Source organism: Trichechus manatus, unplaced genomic scaffold (genome assembly GCF_000243295.1).
Source record: "Trichechus manatus latirostris isolate Lorelei unplaced genomic scaffold, TriManLat1.0 scaffold00034, whole genome shotgun sequence".
Classification (NCBI taxonomy): Eukaryota; Metazoa; Chordata; class Mammalia; order Sirenia; family Trichechidae; genus Trichechus; species Trichechus manatus.
In genome coordinates, this window is record NW_004443970.1 from 9820106 (window position 1) to 9839051 (window position 18946).

At 43.5% G+C, this 18946-nt stretch overlaps 1 protein-coding gene across 1 annotated transcript in view; it reads left to right on the forward strand.

Moving 5' to 3' along the window:
* Positions 1-18946, forward strand: part of CCDC149 (coiled-coil domain containing 149) — a 127586-nt gene that overhangs the window by 74009 nt on the left and 34631 nt on the right. The window contains exons 5-8 of the mRNA XM_012555198.2: positions 12596-12712; positions 13751-13923; positions 15077-15149; positions 16662-16746. Of these exons, the coding sequence (XP_012410652.2) occupies positions 12596-12712; positions 13751-13923; positions 15077-15149; positions 16662-16746 (448 nt within the window). The remainder of the gene's footprint in view (positions 1-12595; positions 12713-13750; positions 13924-15076; positions 15150-16661; positions 16747-18946) is intronic.

An 18946-nucleotide genomic window follows, 5' to 3' on the forward strand; every position in this document is an offset into this window, starting at 1 on the left:
AGGCCAACTCTTCAGACAGGGATTGGACTGGACTGTGGGATGTAAAGTGATACTCGTGAGGAGTGTGCCTCTTAGCTCAAGTAGATACAAGACACTAAAGAGGCAGCTTCTGTCCTGAGATGAGATGGGAAGGCAGAGAGGGTTAGGAGTTGGTTGAATGGACATGGAGAACTGGGTGTGGAAAGGAGGAGTGTGCTGTCACAGATTGGGGAGAGCAATTAGAGTCACATAACAACGTACGTATAAATTTTTGTATGGGAAAAAAAAAGATTATGGCACTTTAGTGTCAAAGACCAATAATGCAGTGTGATGTATTTAAAAGCTCCTACCAATGTCACACATCCACATTTCCTGGGCCCCTGCTGGCAGGTGTAAATTTAGCTATTGTGATATTGCATAAACACAGGGATTTGCCCTTCGTAATGAGCTTTATGTTACACCAGCTGATGGTCTTTAAGTACCTCTGTTTTATCTGGGGTTGACACCATAAAACATTAGAGTCCTTCTGTGAACATACCTCTACTGACGTGGGACTTTTTGGATGGCCTTGGCGAGACAATGAATTAAGTAAAAGCCACAAGCCAATAAAGACAGACCATTGAACGAGCAGGTGACTAATTAAAGTGTAGTCTGGTAAAAAATGAGTGTTCAGCTGTGGGTGTTTGTAATGGTCCAGGATGAGGGATCGGAGAGCTCTTTGTAAACTGTTCGTGGTGAGCCGAGAAGTGTCCTAGCCTGTAGGAAACCCAAATGAAGAGGGCATGCTAATGAAAAGCTCTCACCTTGGGCACGATAGAAATTAATTACAAAGAATTAAAATAAGTGATAAGGGGCCCTTCACCAACCCCAGTCCCATCATCGCTTGCTCTAACGAGGATCTTAATTGTGGACTATCGACAACGCTCAGCCAGTTCAGCAAGCAGCTGACTAGTTCCGCGTTCCTTATGTTTTACTGTCAAATGAATTAGACACATTAGGTCCTCAGAGACCGTATTTGAGCCTGTCTTCGTTCATATGAGTTTGTAGCCCGGGTGGGCCATGCAAGCCAAACAGCGTGGTTTTGGATATTTGTCCCATACGCCGTGCACTGTAATTACACTTCTTAGTAGAGAACTAGGAGCCTGGGTGGCACAAGCAGTTTGTGATCAGTTGCTAACCAAAAGCTTGGCAGTTCAAATCTGCCCAGTGGCTCTGCAGAAGAAAAGTCCTGGCGATCTGCTTCCATAAAGATTACAGCTATGAAAACCCTATGGAGCAGTTCTACTCTGTCACGTGGGGTCGCCATGAGTCAGGGGCCTACTCCATGGCAGCTAAGAACAACAGCAGCAGTAGAGAACTGGTTCTCAAAGGCATCTCTGCCCAAGACTTACTTTATAGTAGACCATATCCACATTTCACTCACATTAAAACAAATTGAAGCAGCTTTAAAACTGCTTGGTACAAAAACAAAACCAAACCTGTTGCCATAGAGTTGAGATTCGAAGCACCCTATAGGACAGAGTAGAACTGCCCCATAGGGTTTCCAACGCTGTAATGTTTACAGAAGCAGACTGCCACATCTTTCTCCTGTGGAGCAGCTAGAGGTTAGCAGCCTAGCCCTTTAACAACTGCACCACCAGGGCTCCTTAAAACTGCTTGATAAGACACTAGAAAGACTGTGGCTGTGGGAGCAATGTGCACCGAACTTGTCTGAAGGTTAACTCAAGGACTTCCGAGATGTGATCTTGAGCCAATTGCTTGAATTTTCTGTGCTTCAGGTGTTCTCATCTGTGCAATGGCGAGAACAGCAGTACTTACCTCAAGAGATGATTCAGTTCAATTCATTTCAACACATCTTTTTTGAAGACTGACTGTATGTTCTGGGAATAGCACAGTAAACTAAACCGATGAGTCCCTGCTTGCGTGGGGCTTCCATTCTAGTGGGGGGCACATGGACAGTAAGCAAATAGAAAAGACACAATCGTATTTCACAGATTGGGAGGCTCACAGTTTTTCACATTTGAACATCTCTGATACAGTCAATGATATCATGAAATTATGATTAGCACTCTTTATTCTTTCTAAGAGGTGCGTAATGGTGGGTCTTAAAGTTGATGGGGTCTTATGTTTGATGAAATAGAGTATAATATATCGGGTGATAAGTGCTAAGCTAAAAAAATAAAGCAGCAATGGGTTTGTTTTTTTAAAAGGGGCTAGAGGGGGACAGTGGTGGTTCAGTGGTAGAATTCTCGCCTTCGATGCGGGAGACCTGGGGTTGATTCCTGGCCAGTGCACCTCATGCGCAGCCACCATCCATCTGTTAGTGGACACTTGGCGTGTTGTTACGGTGCTGAACAGGTTTCAGTGGAGCTTCTAGACTAAGACAAACTAAGAAGCAAGGCCTGGTGATCTACTTTTGAAAATTAGCCAGTGAAAACCCAATAGATCTCAATAGTCTGATTCACAAACAATCATGAGGATGGCACAGGACTGGGAAGCATTTCACTCTGGGCATGGGGTCATCATGAGTCAGGGGCCAGCTCGAAGGCAGCCAACAAAAACAACAACAACAAAGGGGCTAGAGAGTGCAGCCGGGGTGGGGAGGGGGCACTGTGTTGGGTGGTGAGTGAAGCCTTGCTGCTCACGTGTCCTTTGTACAGAGGTCTGCAGAAAGTGGGAGAGGGAGGTGTTCAGATATCTGGGGGTTGAGGTGCAAAGACCCTGAGGCAAGAGTGAGCTTAGGGTGTTAGAGGCATGGCTGGGGAGGGCAGGTGTGGCTTTTGTGAGGATTAAGCATGCAAAGTTATATAAATTGCTTAACGCAAAACACCGAGTCCCTGGGTGATGCCACTGGTTAAGCATTCAGCAGCTAACTGAAAGGTTAGCAGTTTGAGTTTTCCCAGAGGTACCTCAGAAGAAAGGCCTGGCAATCGATTCGGAAAAGTCAGTGATTGAAAATTCTATGGAGCGCAGTTCTGTGCTGACATTCATGGGGCCACGGTGAGTTGGAGTCGACTGGATGGCAACTGGTTTTAACACAGAGTGCACTCTATAAAAGGGAGCCAATCCGTAATAGTTGTTGTGGAGAAAGATAGCATAGCGTAGACTCCAAAGCCCTAGACTGCCAGGGTTCAAATGCCGGCTCTTCCACAGACAGGTTATTTTACCTCTCTGTGTCTCAGTTTTCTCATCTGAAAATGGATGTAATAACAGCACCTCACAGGGTGCTTGTTGGACTTAAATAAGTTAATGTGTATAAGCACCTAGGTCAGTGCTTCACATGTAGAAAGCAGAAGAAGCTTTCTAAACACGAGTATTTGTTCTAAGTGATAAGTGACTGTTGCTGGGTGTAGGGGTTAGTGTAGCCTAGTGATCTGATCATGGGCCCTGGCTTCATAGCCCTGTATCAGCCTCTCTGGGAGTTCTCACCTGTAAAGAGGAAGTGGCAATGTCTGCCTCCTGGAGTTGTGGGAAGCATTGAATGAATTGTTGTTGTTAGTTGCCATCAAGTTGATCCAGTTCAAACTCATGGTGACCCCATGTGTGCAAAGTAGAACTGCTTCATAGGGTTTTCAAGGCTGTGCCCTTTCAGAAACAGATCATCCAGCCCATCTTCCAAGGTGCCTCTGGGTGGATTCAAACCACCAACCTTTAGGCTAGTAGTTGAGTGCTTAAACCATATGAGAGGCTTCCTGTATTTTTTCTTTATTGTGCTTTAGATGAAGGTTTACAGGACAAATTAGTTTTTCATTAAACAATTAATACAAATATTGTTTTGTGACATTGGTTGCCAACCCCATGAGATGTCAACACTCTCCTCTTCTAGACCTTGGATTCCCCATTACCAGCTTTCCTGTCCCCTCCTACCTTCTCGTCCTTGCCCTTGGGCTGGTGTGTCCATTTAGTCTCATTTTGTTTTATGGGCCTGTCTAATCTTTGGCTGAAGGGTGAACCTCAGGAGTGACTGCAGTACTGAGTTAAAAGGGTGTCCAGGGGCCATACTCTTGAGGTTTCTCCAGTCTGTCAGACCAGTAAGTCTGTCTTTTTTTGTGAGTTAGAATTTTGTCCTACATTTATCTCCAGCTTTGTCCAGGACCCTCTATCGTGATCCCTGTCAGAGCAGTTGGTGGTGGTAGCCGAGCACCATCTAGCTGTGCTGGACTCAGTCTGGTGGAGGCTGTGGTAGTTGTGGTCCATTAGTCTTTGGACTAATCTTTCCCTCATGTCTTTGGTTTTCTTCATTCACCCTTGCTCTAGATGGGGTGGGACCAGTGGAGTACCTTAGATGGGTGTTCACAAGCTTTTAAGACCCCAGATGCTACTCACCAAAGTAGGATGTAGAACATTTTCTTTATAAATTATGTTATGCCAATTGAGCTAAATGTCCTCTGAGACCATAGTCCCGAGCCCTCAGTCCAGTAATTCGGTCCCTCAGGGAGTTTGGATGTGTCTGTGAAGCTTCTATGATCTTGCCTTGGTCAGGTTGTACCAGTATTGTGTACTGTCTTACCCTTCACCAAAGTTACCACTTATCTATTGTCTTTTTAGTGTTTTTCCCTCACCACCCTTGCCCTCCCTCGTAACCATCAAAGATTGTTTCTTTTTGTGTGTAAACCGTTTCCTGAGTTTTTCTATTAGTGGTCTCATACAATACTTGACCTTTTGTGATTGACTTATTTCACTCAGCATAATGCCCTCCAGATTCATCCATGCCTTGAGATGTTTTGCAGATTCCTCATTATTCTTTATCATTGCATAGTATTCCATTGTGTATATGTACTATAGTTTGTTTATCCATTCTTCCACTGATGGGCGCATAGGTTGTTTCCATCTTTTTGCTATTGTGAATACTGCTGCAATGAACATGAGTGTGCATATGTCTATTGGTGTGACAGCTTTTATTTCTGAGAAGCTTCCTATATTTAAGAAACATTTGAGGATCACTTACTTCAGCCAGACGCTCTGTGGATGCCAGAGTATTGCAGTTGCATATGACAAGTAAGGTTCCTGCTTTGGTGGAGCTTCCAGCAGAAAGGGGACAAGCAGATGAAGGAAATAATTTCTGGTAAGCACTATGAAGACAGTGAGGATGCAGGGCAGTGTGGGAGCCTTGTTTATGAAGTTGCCCAGCACAGCACGATAGCAGATGTGTGTTTAAGAAGTGCCCTGTGCTGCTGACCTCTCCCCAGATGCGCTCTCTGCAGCAGTACACAAGGACCAGGGACAAGGAGGGGTGAGCATTCACTTCCTAGCAACCATTCTGTCATCTGATCCTCCCAATAACCCTGGCAAATAGACAACCACTGTGTATGAATTAGGTCCCTGGGTGGCGCAAACAGTTTGTGCTCAACTACTAACCAAAAGGTTGGCAGTTGGAACCCACCCAGCAACACTGCAGAAGACATGTCTGGTGATCTGCTTCCATAAATATTACAGCCAAGAAAGCCCTATGGAGTAGTTCTACTCTGTAACACATGGGGTAGTCATGAATCGAAATCGACTCACATCAACAAGTTTTTCAGTTTTTGGTGTAAGAATTGTAACCATACCAACTGTAACTGGGGCTTGCACTTTTAAGGCTCTACAGAGAGTTAAGTGAACAGGGATCATTACATTGTATCTTTATAACAGCTTGCAGTCAGCTCCACCTCCTTGCACAATGCTGAGGAGTTTCCTTCACATTGTGAGGATGGAGCCTCCTGGAATTGTGCAGAGCGCAGCCTGGGCAGCCGTACGTGGCTGTCCTGTCTCTGAGATAGCTTTGATGCTGCTGTTGTTGTGTGCCGTCAAGTCGATTCCAACTCCTAGCGACTCTATATGACAGAGGAGAACTGCCCCATAGGGTTTCCTAGGCTGTAATCTTTATGGGGACAGATCGCTAGGTCTTTTCTCCTGCAGAGCCACTGGTGAGTTCGAACCACCGATCTTTCAGTTAGCAGCTGAGCTTAACCATTGCGCCACCAGGGCTCCTTACGAGATAGCTTTAATTCCCATTAAAAAAAAAAAAATTAAGTCGCGTGCAGCCCAACAAGTTAGATGGCTTGCCAAGGGCACACAGCTAGGATTAGCAGCAACAGGATTTGAACACAGATAATGCCCGGAGCGTAATCGAAGCTCATGCACCTGGCTGCCTCTCACTGTCTATTGGGGAAAAGGGATTCAGGCAAAGGGAGGCAAGATGAGGTAGGAAGTGTTGAGGGCTGTGAGAGATAAAGCCTGAGAAGAGAGCAGGAAGGAGCAAGTCCGTCTCACTGGGGAGGCCTGGGCAGGAGTTTGAACAGGGCCTCTGCAGAGGAGTTGGGCTAAGCCAGCAGAGACAGGGAAGGGCACCCAAAACCATTTTGTAGCATCCTTTCGCAGCCCTGTCCCTCGGCCACATCCCAGCTGCAGCTGTGTCTCATCCCCAGGCTGCCAACTCACACCCGTAATTCATTCACAAACGTTGATTTCTATCTAAATCTGCAAACCAGTGCATCTACTGATGGCGGTGCAGGCGCTGGCCGGGCATGGGTCCGCTCTGAAGCTGGCACAGAGAGGCTGGCCATGGAGTTTTGACAACCCTCCCTGTTTGAGGGAATTATGTGCCCCGAACAGTTGCTTCATAGCCGTTTTCCAAGGTAGAAAATCAACATCATTTGCCTGCACTGTACAGATAACGTTGGCTCAGGAGTGCTGCTTTCCTGCAGTTTAGAAGAAAGGTCAGACTTCCCTAGTGGGCCCATGTGTAGGGAGACTTACACCGAGGCTGATAATAATAATGAAAATAATCTTAATAGCAGCTATCTTGGTTTCTTCGTGCTGCTGTAACAGAAATACAGGTAGGTGCCTTTAAAGAACAGAAATTTATTTTTTGACAGTTTAGGAAGCTAGAAGTTCTAATTCAGGGCATCTGCTCTAGGAGAAGGCTCCCTCTCTCTCTGTTGGCTCTGGAGAAGATCCTTATCTCTTTCAGCTTCTGTAGCCCCAGTGTTCTTGGTTCCTTGGTGATCTCCAGGTGGCATCTGTCTTTCTGACATTTGTGCTTACTTCTGTGTCTAATCTGCTTTTTTTATAACTCAAAAGTGATTAAATATAGGACACACCCTACACTTGATATGGTTCATTAACATAACAAAGAAAACTCTATTCCCAAATGGGATTACATCCACAGGTATAAAACCAAAACCAAACCAAACCCGCTGACATTGAGTTGATTCCAACTTACAGCGACCCTATACCACAGTGTAAACCACCACCACCCCCCAAAAAAAAAATTGCTGTCAAGTCAATTTCAACTCATAGTGACCCTATAGGACACAGTAGAACTACCCGATAGGGTTTCCAAGGCGCGCCTAGTGGATTCGAACTGCCAGCCTTTTGGTTAGCAGCCATAGCTCTTAACCACTTTGCCACCAGCGTTTCCAACCATAGGTATAGGGGTTAGGATTTCAACACATTATTTAGGGGGACACAATTCAACCCATAACAGTAGCTAACATTTGTCAAGCACTTTTCATGTTCCCGGTGCTGCGCTTACTATTGCAGAGCCATCCTATCTTCCCTTATGTGGGGTTGCTTCTGGAGTCAGCACGTACTTCTGTGCAACCCAAATTCCCCCTTGATGGGGTGATGTTATATGCATTCTCCCGGACAGTATTATTCTATATAAATATGAACAGTATGATTTTGCATAAATGTATCAGGAACCACTCTCCCACCTCACCCTCAGTCTAGGACATTGAACACAGGGTTGGGTAGAATCACCCAGTTTTATTTCTCTCTCATCCTCTCCCTTCCTCACTCCTCATTTTTTTCCCGTCTCATCTTTTTGCCAAACACATACCAGTATATTTGAATTGTCCTAAGTTAAATGCGGAGCCCTGGGGGCACAGTGGTTAAGAACTCAGTGGCTAACCGCAAGGTCGGCAGTTTGAATCCACCATCTGCTCCTTGGAAACCCTATGGGGCAGTTCTACTCTGTCCTGTAGGGTTGCTGTGAGTCAGAATTGACTTGCCAGCAACAGGTTTGGTTTTGGTTTAAGTTAGATGCAGGAGCCCTGGTGGTGCAACAGTGAAGTGCTCAGCTGCTAACCAAAAGGATGGTGGTTTGAACCTACCCAGCAGCTCTGTGGGAGAAGGACCTGGTGATCACCTTTCGTAAAGATTACAGCCTAGAAGACCCTAGGGCATAGTTCTGCTCTGTCACATGAGGTTGCTAGGAGTTGGAATCAACTTGATGGCACCTAACAACAGCAACAAGTTAAATGCTCGTTTCTACCACCTGTCAGTCAGTTTGCCATACAATGGTGGCTTGCATGTTGCTATGATGCTAGAAGCTATGCCATCAATATTTCACATACCAACAGGGTCACTTATGGTGGACAAGTTTCAGTGGAGCTGCCAGACTAAGACTAGGAAGAAAGGCCTATTGATATACTTCTGAAAATTAGTCAGTGAAAATCCTATGGGTCACAGAATATTGTCTGAGACTTCTACTGATCGCTTACTTTGGATGTGTCATCAGGAAGGACCAATCTCTGGAGAAGGACATCATTTTTGGTAAAGTGGAGGGTCAGCAAAAACGAAGGAAACCCTCAATAAGATGGATTGACACAGTTGCCACAACAATGGACTTAACCATACCAATGATCGTGAAGATGGTGCAGGACTGGGCAATGTTTCATTCTGTTATACGTGGCATCGCCATGAGTCAGAGCTGACTTGATAGCAACAAACAACAACAAATGCTCGTTTAATTCAATCTATGGACCGAGGATGTGAACCCCTGGGCAGGTGACTCCAGGGCCCATGAGCTACTAGCTGGGAAAGCAGGCAAACTCCCCCTGGGGCATGCCTCCCTGCCATGATGAGCTCCTTGGGCCCCGTCAGCTGATGGTACTTGAGGTTCAGACCCAACTAACGATCTGGCTATTACCAACTTGGGCCTCACTTTTAAAAATAAGTATTTCAACCAATCTAGCCCTGAGATTGTATAGCTGATATTGTATGCACATTAAACACCAAATGATTGTTAATATATTTATTGAAGCTTAACAGGCATCCAGTATATAAAAGATGACTCTCTTATATGGCTGTCAGACTTCAGTAAACATGTTTAATAATTAATTGGCATTAAGCAAACATAATTGTGTGATTCTAAATTAAGTGTTCAGTGGAGCATACTGCAAATAGAAGACAACAGTGATATTTTATTACTTAAAGTTCAGGCTGTCAGTCTGGCTTTTCACATATCAAAGACTAGTCCCAGGCTCCTGCAGCCTTCATGCTATGAAAGTTCGGGCCTTCTTGTTCCTAGACCCTGAGCTACATTTCTTATTTGGTTTGCTATTTGTCTTTCTGTATATCTACTTGGCCGTCTGAAGCTCTGAACAAAGAATTGTGCGACTGGAAGGTGTTTTTCGCATACCAGCTTTCAGTTGAGTTAATCAGTTGCCACAAACCCAGTTTCCCCTAAATGATCAGATTCCATTAAACGCAGCCATCTGTATACCTAAGTGTTATCCCTTCTCTGCCAGGCCTTTAAGGATCCCTGGTGGTGCAGTGGTTAAGCACTTGGCTGCTAACCAAAAGGTTAGCGGATCAAACCTACCAACCGCGCCACAGGAGAAAGATGTGGCAGTCGGCTTCCTTAAAGATTACAGCCTTGGAAACCCTATGGGACAGTTCTACTCTAGGCTATAGGGTCGCTGTGACTCAGAATCGACTCATTTCGATGGCTGAGCGTCAAGCCTTTGTACAAGCCGTGCTGCCTGCCTGGAACACTGTCTACCCAGTCCCATAGTTAGAAAAAAAGAACCCAAACCAGTTGCCATCGAGTTGGTTTTGACTCATGGCAGCCCCATGTGTGCTGAGTAGAACTGTGCTCCATAGGGTTTTCATGGCTGTGAACTTTCAGAAGCAGATCACCAGGCCTTTCTTCCAAGGTGCCTCTGGATGGGTTTTGAACAGCTAACCTTTTAGTTAGTAGTTGAGCACTTAACTATTTGTGCTACCCAGGGACTCCTGGTTCCATAGTAGATATACAGGAAATATTTGTTGAAGTCCACTGAGTATTTTCCAAATGAGGACTCAAAAGAAATGTCATTTGAAAATGCTCTTTACTTTCCTTTGGTCATCATTTCTTTCAATGTGCGTTGCTGTTATTTACTATTTACTATTTTGGAGCCCCAGTGGCGCAGTGATTAAGAGCAACGGCTGCTAACCAAAAGGTTGGCAGTTCGAATACATCACCTGCTCCTTGGAAACTCTATGGGGTGGTTCTACTCTGTCCTATAGGGGCGCTATTAATCAGAACTGACTCGATGACAATAGGTTTTATTTCAATTTAGTTAATATTCTGTTGCTGTTAGGTGCCCTTGAGTTGGCCCCCTGACTCATGGCAACCCATGCACAACAGAATGAAACACTGCCCAGTTCTGCGTCATTCCCATGATCTGTTGCTGATTGGACCATTGTGATTTATAGGGTTTTCATTGGCTGATTTTTGGAAGCAGATCACCAGATCTTTCTTCCTAGTCCATCTTAGTCTGGAAGCTCCACTGAAACCTGCTTAGCATCATAGCAACATACAAGCCTCCACTGACGGATGGGTAGTGGCTATGCATGGAGTGCATTGGTCAGGAATCTAACCCTGGTCTCCCACATGGAAGGAGAGAATTCTGCCATTTAACCACCGCTGCCCACTTGGCTTGAATTAACTTTCTGTCTCTCACTTGCCCCTTCATCCTTCAAAGACTTTTCAAATAAATCTACTTTCTCTACTGGCAACTAATCCCTTGAGATTCATGCAGGAGCAAGGAAGAGCATCCCCAAAGTAGGTGCTCCTGGCGGAGTGGGATCTGTGCCAGTGGAAAACTGTCTCCAGTACGCCTTCCATACATGAAGCCCATCCATATACACCCTACAGGGGTGTGTGGAAATCAGGTTTAACACCTCTTAGAAGAAGCATCAGGAAGCAGTAGCGTAACTTTAAAACCAAACCCGCCTGCAAAAAAAAGCTCATTGCCGTGGGGTTAATTCTGACCAATGGCGACCCCATGTGTTACAGAGTAGAACTGCTCCACAGGGTTTTCTTGGCTGTAATCTTTACAGAAGCAGATGCCAGGCCTTTCTTCTCTGTGAACTTTAAAAAGTCAGTCTTTAATGGTGAGCTACTTGGAGCTATGTTAAACAGGTAGGGGAAATGCTCTGGGGCCATCGGATCTCCCTGGGACTTCTCACTTCCCATCCCAGCCCTGCCTGAAAGGCTCGGGGCCCCAGTTAGGGCTCAGCCCAGGAGTTTGGGGAAGTTATGGGTTCTGCAAGGAGTCCCCGTGGAGCACGTATAGTTAAGTGCTTGTCTATTAACCAAAAAGCTGGCAGTTTGAATCCACCCAGAGGCGCTGCAGAAGAAAGGCCTAGCGATCAACTGGTTTGTTTTTTTGGTTTTGTTTTGTTTTGTTTTTGGTATGGGTTCTGCAAGGATCCTTCAGAAATTACGTTTCTGAAGACTGCAGATTTACTTCTAGGGATCTTAAAACATAAGCAAAAATATATTATGAAAGTCATGGCTGCCAATTTTAAGAGTTAAATACAAAGAAAATAAGTAACAAATAGCATACATACTCTCACCACCCCCTGAACCTATACATTTGAAGATTTTTGGTGTTATTTGGTAATTTTTTCTTAATTTTTCTTCTGTGCATGAGTTATTAGGTATAGTTTTCATCCCAACTCAATATACAAACTAGTATTTTTTAACCCTTCCCATTGCATCATAAACGTTCCATTGTGTTAGGTAGTTCTCACAACCCTCATTTCAAATGTCTGCAAACTAGCCCGTCCATCATTTGACTGCACTATAGTTTGCTAACCATTCCACCATTGTTGGACATTGTTTCCAGTTTTTTTACTCTTACTATAAATAACAGTGCAGTCTAATTTTTTTTTTCCTCCTAAAACTAGTCCATGTTTAAGATTATTCTTAGCCCAGATTGTCAGAAGTAGAATTAATGGGTCATTGGGTAAAGACATTTTTAAGGCTCTTGATAACCACACCAGTTGGCATCAAGTTGACTCCCATTCGTGGTGACCCCCTGTGTGTCAGAGTAGAACTGTGCTCCATAGGGTTTTCAGTGGCTGATTTTTCAGAAGTAGATCGCCAGGACTTTCTTCTGAGTAACATAGCTTAATTGTTAAGGGGAATTTGCTCCTTTCCACCCCAGCCAAAATGTGGAAGAATGTCCGTCTCAACAGATCCTTCCCAGTATCATATTATCAATTTTTAATCTTTGCTAAGTTTAAACGAGACCCCAAGTTTGTTTCTATCACTAACTGTGACATTGCTACCTATACAGAACATCCACCTTTAGATGCCCAGGACTATTCCTGTTACTCTTACACCTGGTGTGTATGTGTGTGTGTGTAAAATACAACATGTATTATACTTCAAAATGTATATATTTTTGAATTCATAATATTGGCAGGAAATTTCTTTTGCTTCGTGTCTTTCCCAATATTTATCGAGAGAGTCTTCCTAAAGCTGTCTAGTGTCCTTGGGGTTTTCCTTTGGGTCTTTCATTTTAACTTTCTCCTTCTCTTTTTTATTTTATTATTTTCCTGTTAATGGAAAATGCAGCTCTTGAGGATGACCATTGCCAAGCAGAGGTTAGGAGATGAAGAAATCGGCGTGCGCCACTTTGCAGCCCATGAGCGTGAAGACTTGGTTCAGCAGCTGGAAAGAGCTAAGGAACAGGTTACCACTCACAGCTATTAAAAGCGGGACATGCATTTGCACAGCTGGCCACAACGCAAAGAAGAGCAGACTGTGCCCCCTGTATATTGGGAAGCATTAGGTGCATTGTATCCGCGTCAGAGGAGGAAAAAGGATACAGGCTGAACGCTGTAACTTCCTTGGCACTCCTCTAGGTTCCCAAGCCAACTCTTGTATTTCTGGCATCCAGCAGGTCTTCTCCCTTAGACTTTGGGTACCACTGTTCTGAACACAACTAGAAATATCCTGCCATACCAGTGTGGAAAGGGAAGGAACAAAATGTGACAAACTGGCGTTCATTTGCAAGTTTCCACTAAAACGCTGGGCAATGCTTCTTAAGCAAAATCTCAGCGGTTACCAAGCCCTAGTTAGGAAATGGCTAGGAGAGCTTAGACTTTGTTTCCTTTTCTTACTAATTGGTTTTGAAGAGCAGAACAAGGTTTCTGGGTCTAGAGTGGATTTGCTGAAAATATGTATTTGTAAGCCGCTGTCCCCAGTGTCTGGAGTTGTCCTCTGCCTGTCTTTGGCTTTAGGGCATGCTGTAAGGAGCCCCTGGGTTATGCAAATGGTTAACACACTTGGTGCTAACCAGAAGGTGGGAGATTCCAGTCTACTCAGAGGCGCTTGGGAAGAAAGACCCAGTGGTCTACCTGAAAAAATCAGCCACTGGAAACCCTATGGAGGAGCACAGTTCTACTCTGACACACATGAGGGCCCCATGAATGGGAGTCACCTCAACACCAACTGGTTTAACTGGTAGTAAGGGTTCAGTGTTGATTTCCATACTGCTACGCCTCTCCAAGGTAGATATAGTAAGTGTCTGGCAGGCAGTCGTCCCCTTGGTTTTAGCGTTTTAGCTTTTTTATCTCATTCCAGTATGTGGCATTTATGGTTTTATAGCACATGGGTGATATTAATAAGCTTTCTCAAAGTCAGTCAGCCAAATGGAATGCTCCATCTCTGGCCGTAAAGCTGGTGTCTGAAAAACATCTTGAGTGAGGGTACCTCCTTTGGTTTCAGATTGAGTCTTTGGAGCATGACCTGCAGGCCTCTGTGGATGAGCTTCAGGATGTTAAAGAAGAACGGTCTTCCTACCAGGACAAAGTGGAGAGGCTAAACCAGGAGCTAAACCATATCTTGGGTGGGCATGAGAACCGCATCATTGACGTGGATGCCTTGTGCATGGAGAACAGGCAAGTGGCTGATTCCAGGCCTGCACTTGGATGAACTGCTATTGCACATGCCTGGAGGCTGGGAGTTTATTTGCAACCCTATTTACATTTGAGAAAATTGCCTTACAGTGAAAGGAAAATCACAGCACCCAAAACGATGATATTAATGTCACATACTAGTTGTAAGTAACTGGGTGGTACAAATGGTTAAGCGCTCAGCTGCTAACCAAATGGTTGGAGGTGCAAGTCCACCCAGAGGCACCTCAGAAGAAAGGCCTGGTCATCTATTTCTGAAAAATCAGCCACTGAAAACCCTATGGAGCACGGTTCTACTCTGACATACGTGGGGTTGCCATAAGTCGGAGTCAACTTGATGGCAACTGATAACTGGTTACTAGTTGTAAAGAAGCGTCACACACCTACATGCCTACACACATACCCCTTCCAACTTCCCCCTACCCTCCCTGATTGGATGAGAAGGGTAAGGAACCTGTGAAAGCTGCTTGTATTGCTATCAAGGAAAGGGGAAAGAATAAGAAAAGAAACTGAGAAATTCCCTTAGCTATTTCATTTCCCCGAGGCAAATTTCAGTGTGCATATGCTTCTGACTTAATGTTATGACTGGTGTCGCCTCTTCCTGCTTTACCTCCCGGTGGAATCATCTTAATGAGAATTATGTGAAAACTGTGCTGCTATCCCTTAGGGGATCTCTGCAGAGGGAGGTTTTAAAGTGGGGTTTCTGTGATTTGGGCATGTTTGACCTTGATCGCTTCCATTTGAGCAGAGGTCACAAAGATGTACTTTTTCTCTTCCTCCTTTCAGTAGTAAGAGGCAAAGCCTTGTATTTTAAAAGATGGCTCTTCAGACATGTGGTTTTCTTTTTCCCCCTTTTATATTTGAATGCATGTTTTTATTTTGTCTTCAGATACTTTCTATTGTTGTTGCCTGCCATCAAGTTGATTTCAACTCACAGCAACCCCACGTGATGGCGTAGAACTGTCCCATAGGGTTTTCTAGACTGTAATCTTTACAAAAGCAGATCGCCAGACCTTTCTCCCACAGGGCCACTGGGTGGGTTCAAACTGCCTCCCTTTCGATTGGCAGTCGAGTGTTTAACCATTGCACCACTTGGGGCTCCTTTAAACACTTCCTAGTTGTCTATATTCTTTTCTAGGTACCTTCAAGAGAGATTAAAGCAGCTCCATGAAGAGGTCAACCTCCTGAAATGTAACATTGCCAAATACAAGGTAGCAAAATCATGAGAACAATGATGATGATTCACTATTGTGCATCTAAATGTCATTCTATTTTAATTCTCTTTTATGTGCCAAAGATACTTCCGTGCTCGCCTGCCTTCCCAGATAGAGTCCAATAAGAGCTTTAACTGCGTTAACCAGTGTAAACTGAACTCAAAAACAACTCATAAAACCCAAAGGGCCTTTTCCAAGAGTTCCTTCTGTTGCTGTGATCCAAATAACACCCACTGAGGGCACCAGAATTTGAACTTGTCTACTTTACAGCTTCGGTTCATATGAAATTAGGTTTCTTACCTAGTTTTTTAATAAAATGGCCGTAAGATGCTACTTGTCCCATAACCATCCATAAAAAAACGGTTTCAGAGAAATGAAGAAAGAGAGATTAGTAAATCACAATCTAAATAATAATGTTCACGTCACACTGAAAGGACAGAATGTTTAAATTCTTCCCACTGTTATTTAGTCTAATTCCAGCACCATTAGTTTAATAATATCTATTTCTGCAGATGTTGGTTGTAAATGTTATAATTAGAAAAATCTCCTGGGTTTCTCTGCTTTGAAAATAGATTGATTTCTCTTCCTGAGGGTGAAGTTTTGCAGCAGTCTGGATGCTTGGAAGAGTCTTCTTATTTCCCTGGCTTTTGACGTTCGGTTTTTTTCTCAGAAGTCTCCATGCTATTCTTACTTACTGTTCTGTGAGGGGCCACATTTTTGTTTTTACCAATCCTGTATATACTCATGCAGCCAAAGAAGATTACAGCTTTTAAAGTTGTGTAATTAACACATAATTTTTAAAAATGTGTGTACACATTAATTTAACAACATTTATTCAGTTCTGTTATGTGTCAAGCACTGGCTATCTACTACATATCAGTTTAATGTAAGAATCTGGTCTAGGGATGACAGGTAGGTGGCTCTTATGCACTTCCTTAATCTTGTGTCCAAGGCAGACATCACTAATCGATCATGGCTTTCTTTGCTATCCAGCCACAGAACCTTTCTAAATACCACTAGCCATCTATTGGCATTGGCACATGAGAGTAAACCTTTTCTCCATCTCAGGTCTATTCGGAGTAGGTTTCCATAATTAGTGGCTTCACACTGACTTTCTGCTTCAGGTTTGATTTAATTTAACAAATAAATCGAGTGCCTTTTGTATACAGGCTGGGATTGCTCTCATTCTGCTAACCACCAACTTTTTTATTTTTTTAATTCTCTACTGGGACCATAAAGTCAATCATAACTTGTTATTGTTAGTTGCCATTGAGTTGGCTCCAACTCATGGCGACCTCATGTGCAGACGTTGCCCAGTCCTGTGCTGTCTTCATGATCATTTGTATAATTATAATTTAAGGATTCAGAATTCTAAATTTTGGGCCAGCATTTGGAGTTTGCAAGGGGTTTTTGTGTGATGGATGGGAAGACGCACCTATTGTAACTAGATATTTTTCTGTTATTGGATTTCCTGACAAAGCTTTTTATTTTCTCCTAATGCTACTCTAGAATGCTCTCGAGAGACGGAAAAACTCAAAGGGCCAGGGTAAATGCAACAGCAGTGCCCTGACTGGGGTCTTGTCTGCAAAGCAAGGTAGGATTTTGTTCTCCAGGAGGGACCACTTAGGGCAGAGAATGCTAGAGCTGTGCATCCCCACAGACGCCATCTTGTCCAGCCCACTTGTTTTGTGATTGGGAACTGAAATGGTCCTGAGAGCAGTAGTTCCCAAACTCCAGCCCGCATCAGAATTGCCTGGACGGCTTGTTAAAACACAGATGCCTGGGCCCCACCCCAGAGTTTCTGATTCAATAGGTCTGAGGTGGAACCTAGGAATATGTATTTCTAAAAAAACATTCCCAGGTGATGCTGATTCTGGGACCCCACTTTGAGAACTGCTCCTTTAGAGCGCTTTTAATGACTGGACGCCATTCAGATGTTTTGCTCCTATGCTGTGCTATCCTTTCAAGAGTGGCTTCTCTTCTCTAATTACCAGGTTAGCATCTCCAAGGACGGGTTTCACCTCGTTGACTTTCTCCTTCTCGTGGCCTCTGAGATTAGAATAGAAAAGTTCCAGAGATGCTGAAATCATATTATCATGAAACGTGACTTTTTTCGAAGAGGCTTTTATTGATTGCAGTTTTGTTCCTCCCTCTTGTTGATTCCAATGAGAAGTAATGATCTTCCAGGAGCAGTCCAGGGGAATGAAGAGGAGAGAGCTTGCTTTTGACACTTAATATTCAGAATTCGGTTCTAAACATCAGCCTCAAGTTGAACATGCTCAGCTGGCCCACTTTTTGGTTGTTGGCAGTGCGGACCAGCAACTATCACGTGGCAGTCTTTATCAGAGCTAGAGTGGCTGAAAAACACTGCTGAGTCTTCAGCCTACCTAGCAACCAAGGCACTTTTCCAAACACCTTCTTTTTTCCACTCAACTAGAGAAGGACACCCTAGAATTGTTTTCTAAAAGAAGACTACAATACTCTATTAAAAAAAAAAAAAAAAGTGAAGTAGTCCATTTAAGTTTAGTTCCTGATACCAAACTTAGCAAACCATTTTTGAATGTTGATACTCAGTGTTATCATCCTTCATGTGGGGAATGCCAGCTGGTGGAAGAACTGTAAATCTCACCCAACCTTTAGATAAATAGTTGGCAACATTTCATGAAAAGCCTTAAGTGGATCCCCTTTGAAACCAGCAAGATATAATTAAAACATATGCAAACATTTTGCTACAAGAAAGTTCTTCCATGTATTAGTTACGATAAAAATAATTGGAAACAACGTAAATGTCCAGTAGTAATTAGATTATACATAATACACGTGGACTATGAAAGCAGCTATTAAATTTTATGCTTTAGGGGTATTTGGTGATGAATATTGGTTAGGGGATATTTGGTGATGAATATTGGTAAGTGAAAAAAGCAAGGCTTTTTCGCATTTCTTTTGAAGAAAAAGTACTGTATTTGTATGTCTACATATAGGTATATAAGGAGTAATGTTCAAAGATATATATTTAAAAAAGAAACCAGCAATCCCATGTGTTGCAGAGTAGAACTGCTCCGTAGAGTTTTCAAGGCTGTGACTTTTCAGGAGCAGATTGCCAGGCTTGTCTCCTGAGCTGCCTCTAAGTGGGTTAGAACCACCAAACTTTCAGCTAGTAGTCAAGTGCTTAACTGTGTGCATCACCCAGGGAATCCTTATAGATATATAGTGAGGGGTTTATACTGTTTCTTTTTGTCTGTCTGGTAGGAGTACCAGTGATTTTTGTCTTTATCTCTTATTTTATTTACCTTGTCTAAATATATGCTTTACTTTTGTAATGGGAGTAGGGTAGAGAACACATAAAATAAACAAATAAAAATAAAAACCTCAAGCCAGACTTGAAGAACAGATACACAGAATTAGAAAGAACGCATGTGTAAGAGCGTCTGAATGACCCACACACAGATTGGGCCCATGCTGTGGAAGGGGCTGGTGGCTTCCAACGGCAATTTAAGCAGTTTTGAAGCCAGCCAAACATAACTGGGGCAGCAGGGTTTGAGCAGCATCACATATGAAAAAGTTGTAGAGGTTTTTGTAGACAGTGCTCTCATACCCTTCATCAGTGGCGTTTTGTTGCCAAAAAATTGAATAAAATTTCACATTAACTAACAGAAGTATGATATCTGGATAAAGGAGGTAATAGTCCTGCTATTTTCTAAGCTCGTCATACCACACCTGACTTATTTAAAAGAATAAATGATAGGTAAACTAAGAGATAAAGAGCCCTGGTGGCACAATGGTTAAGCCCCCAG